The sequence below is a fragment of the Corvus brachyrhynchos genome, unplaced genomic scaffold, assembly GCF_000691975.1.
Source record: "Corvus brachyrhynchos isolate BGI_N302 unplaced genomic scaffold, ASM69197v1 scaffold79, whole genome shotgun sequence".
NCBI lineage: Eukaryota > Metazoa > Chordata > Aves > Passeriformes > Corvidae > Corvus > Corvus brachyrhynchos.
Genome location: NW_008240023.1, coordinates 191,184 through 192,764, shown reverse-complemented (window position 1 = coordinate 192,764; position 1,581 = coordinate 191,184). Strand labels below are relative to the sequence as shown.

The following is a 1,581-nucleotide window of genomic DNA, read 5'->3' as shown; positions in this document are numbered from 1 at the left end:
GGGCACCAGGGGCTGGCAGGGGGACGGGGACGGGGCTGATTGCGCTGCTCATCCGCAGGGACGTCCCGGCATGAACGGGCTGAAGGGCGAGAAGGGCGACCCCGCGGATGTGCTGGGCTTGCAGGTGAGCACTGAGACCCCCCAGCTGCCGGCCCGAGGACCCCAATCCCTTAGGCAAAGGGCACGTCTCCCTCGCTCAGGGGCTGGTGCCGGTGTCCCCCTCCATGGGGTGCCCCAGGCCCCCCAGGACCCCCTGGGCCCCCTGGGCCACCTGGCAGCATAGCCTACAGCAATGGCAATGTGAGTATCTACACAGTCACCATGCTGGACATGCTGGGACTGGGCCCCCAGTGTCCCCTGCCTGCCTGGAGGGCACTGAGGATGCTCTGGTGACATCCTGGCTGGGGCTGGCACATGGGACTGCCACCAGCATGAGGGGGGGTCCCCGAGGATGCTGCGGTCTCTGCAGCCACTTCCTTTGCATCTCCACAGACCTTCAGCGACTCCGGCCACCCGGCGTTCCCCGGTAAGGGGGCGTCCCTCTCCCAGCCCCTCTGGACAGTTTGGGGAACCTCAGCAAGGCAGGGCTGGGGGGAAACCCCCTCCTTCCCTTAGAGCTGCAGCTCTGAGATGGCATCTGTGCCACTCCCCACAGGTTTCCACCAGTTCCCAGGACAAAAGGGAGAGAAAGGTGACACCGGACCCCCAGGACCTCCAGGCAGGTGACCGGTCCCTGATGGCAGAGGTGGCAGGCAGGGGGTGGCTCGTGCCTATCCCGGCTCCTCTCCCCTCCTCTCTCTCTCTCCACAGGCCACTTTCCCTATGACCCGAGTCACTTCGGTGCCAGCCTGCGGGTAAGCCCTTTGCACACTGGTGGCTGGAACCCAGCATGATTTGGGGTACCCAGTGTGCCCCAGCTGCTCACCCTAAGGTTGTGCCGTCCCGCAGGGTGACAAGGGGGATGCAGGTCCCAAGGGTGAGAAGGGCGAGCCGGGCAGCACCCCACTCTATGGTCCTGGAGTCTCTGGACTGCCAGGGCCTCCAGGGCCCCAGGGATACCCCGGGCTGCCGGTGAGTACCCCATGGGGAAGGAAGTGAAGGGGGGCACAGTGGGGGTGGCATCCCTGCAGGCTTTGCTCCAACAGATGTTCTCTCACACTGCCTAGGGTCCCAAGGGGGACAGTATCGTTGGGCCACCGGGGCCTCCAGGACCTCAGGGTCCCCCTGGTATCGGATACGAGGGGCGGCAGGGCCCTCCTGGCCCCCCTGGCCCCCCTGGTCCGCCCGGGCCACCCTCCTTCCCAGGTCCCCACAGACAAGGTGAGTACCTGCTGTCTCACCCCTCCCTGCATCCCCTGTATTCCTGCTTGCATCCCATGTATCCCTCCCTGCACCTCTGCATTCTTCCCCGTGCTGCAGCCCTCTCCATCTCACCCTCCTTCCCCCACAGCTGTCAGCATCCCTGGGCCCCCGGGACCACCAGGACCCCCCGGACCTCCAGGCAGCAGCGGGATGTCCTTGGGGTGAGTCCGGGGCTCTGGGCAGGGGCTGCCTGTGCCACAGGGAGGCAATCCCCGGGGC

General features: G+C 66.5%; 1 protein-coding gene across 1 annotated transcript in view; it reads left to right on the top strand.

The window, feature by feature from the left end:
* The window catches only part of COL18A1 (collagen type XVIII alpha 1 chain), a 25,589-nt gene that overhangs the window by 15,270 nt on the left and 8,738 nt on the right, over positions 1-1,581 (top strand). Inside the window, exons 29-35 of the mRNA XM_017743356.1 lie at positions 229-300; positions 493-526; positions 656-718; positions 811-854; positions 949-1,071; positions 1,167-1,320; positions 1,451-1,523. Coding sequence (XP_017598845.1) covers positions 229-300; positions 493-526; positions 656-718; positions 811-854; positions 949-1,071; positions 1,167-1,320; positions 1,451-1,523 — 563 coding nt within the window. The remainder of the gene's footprint in view (positions 1-228; positions 301-492; positions 527-655; positions 719-810; positions 855-948; positions 1,072-1,166; positions 1,321-1,450; positions 1,524-1,581) is intronic.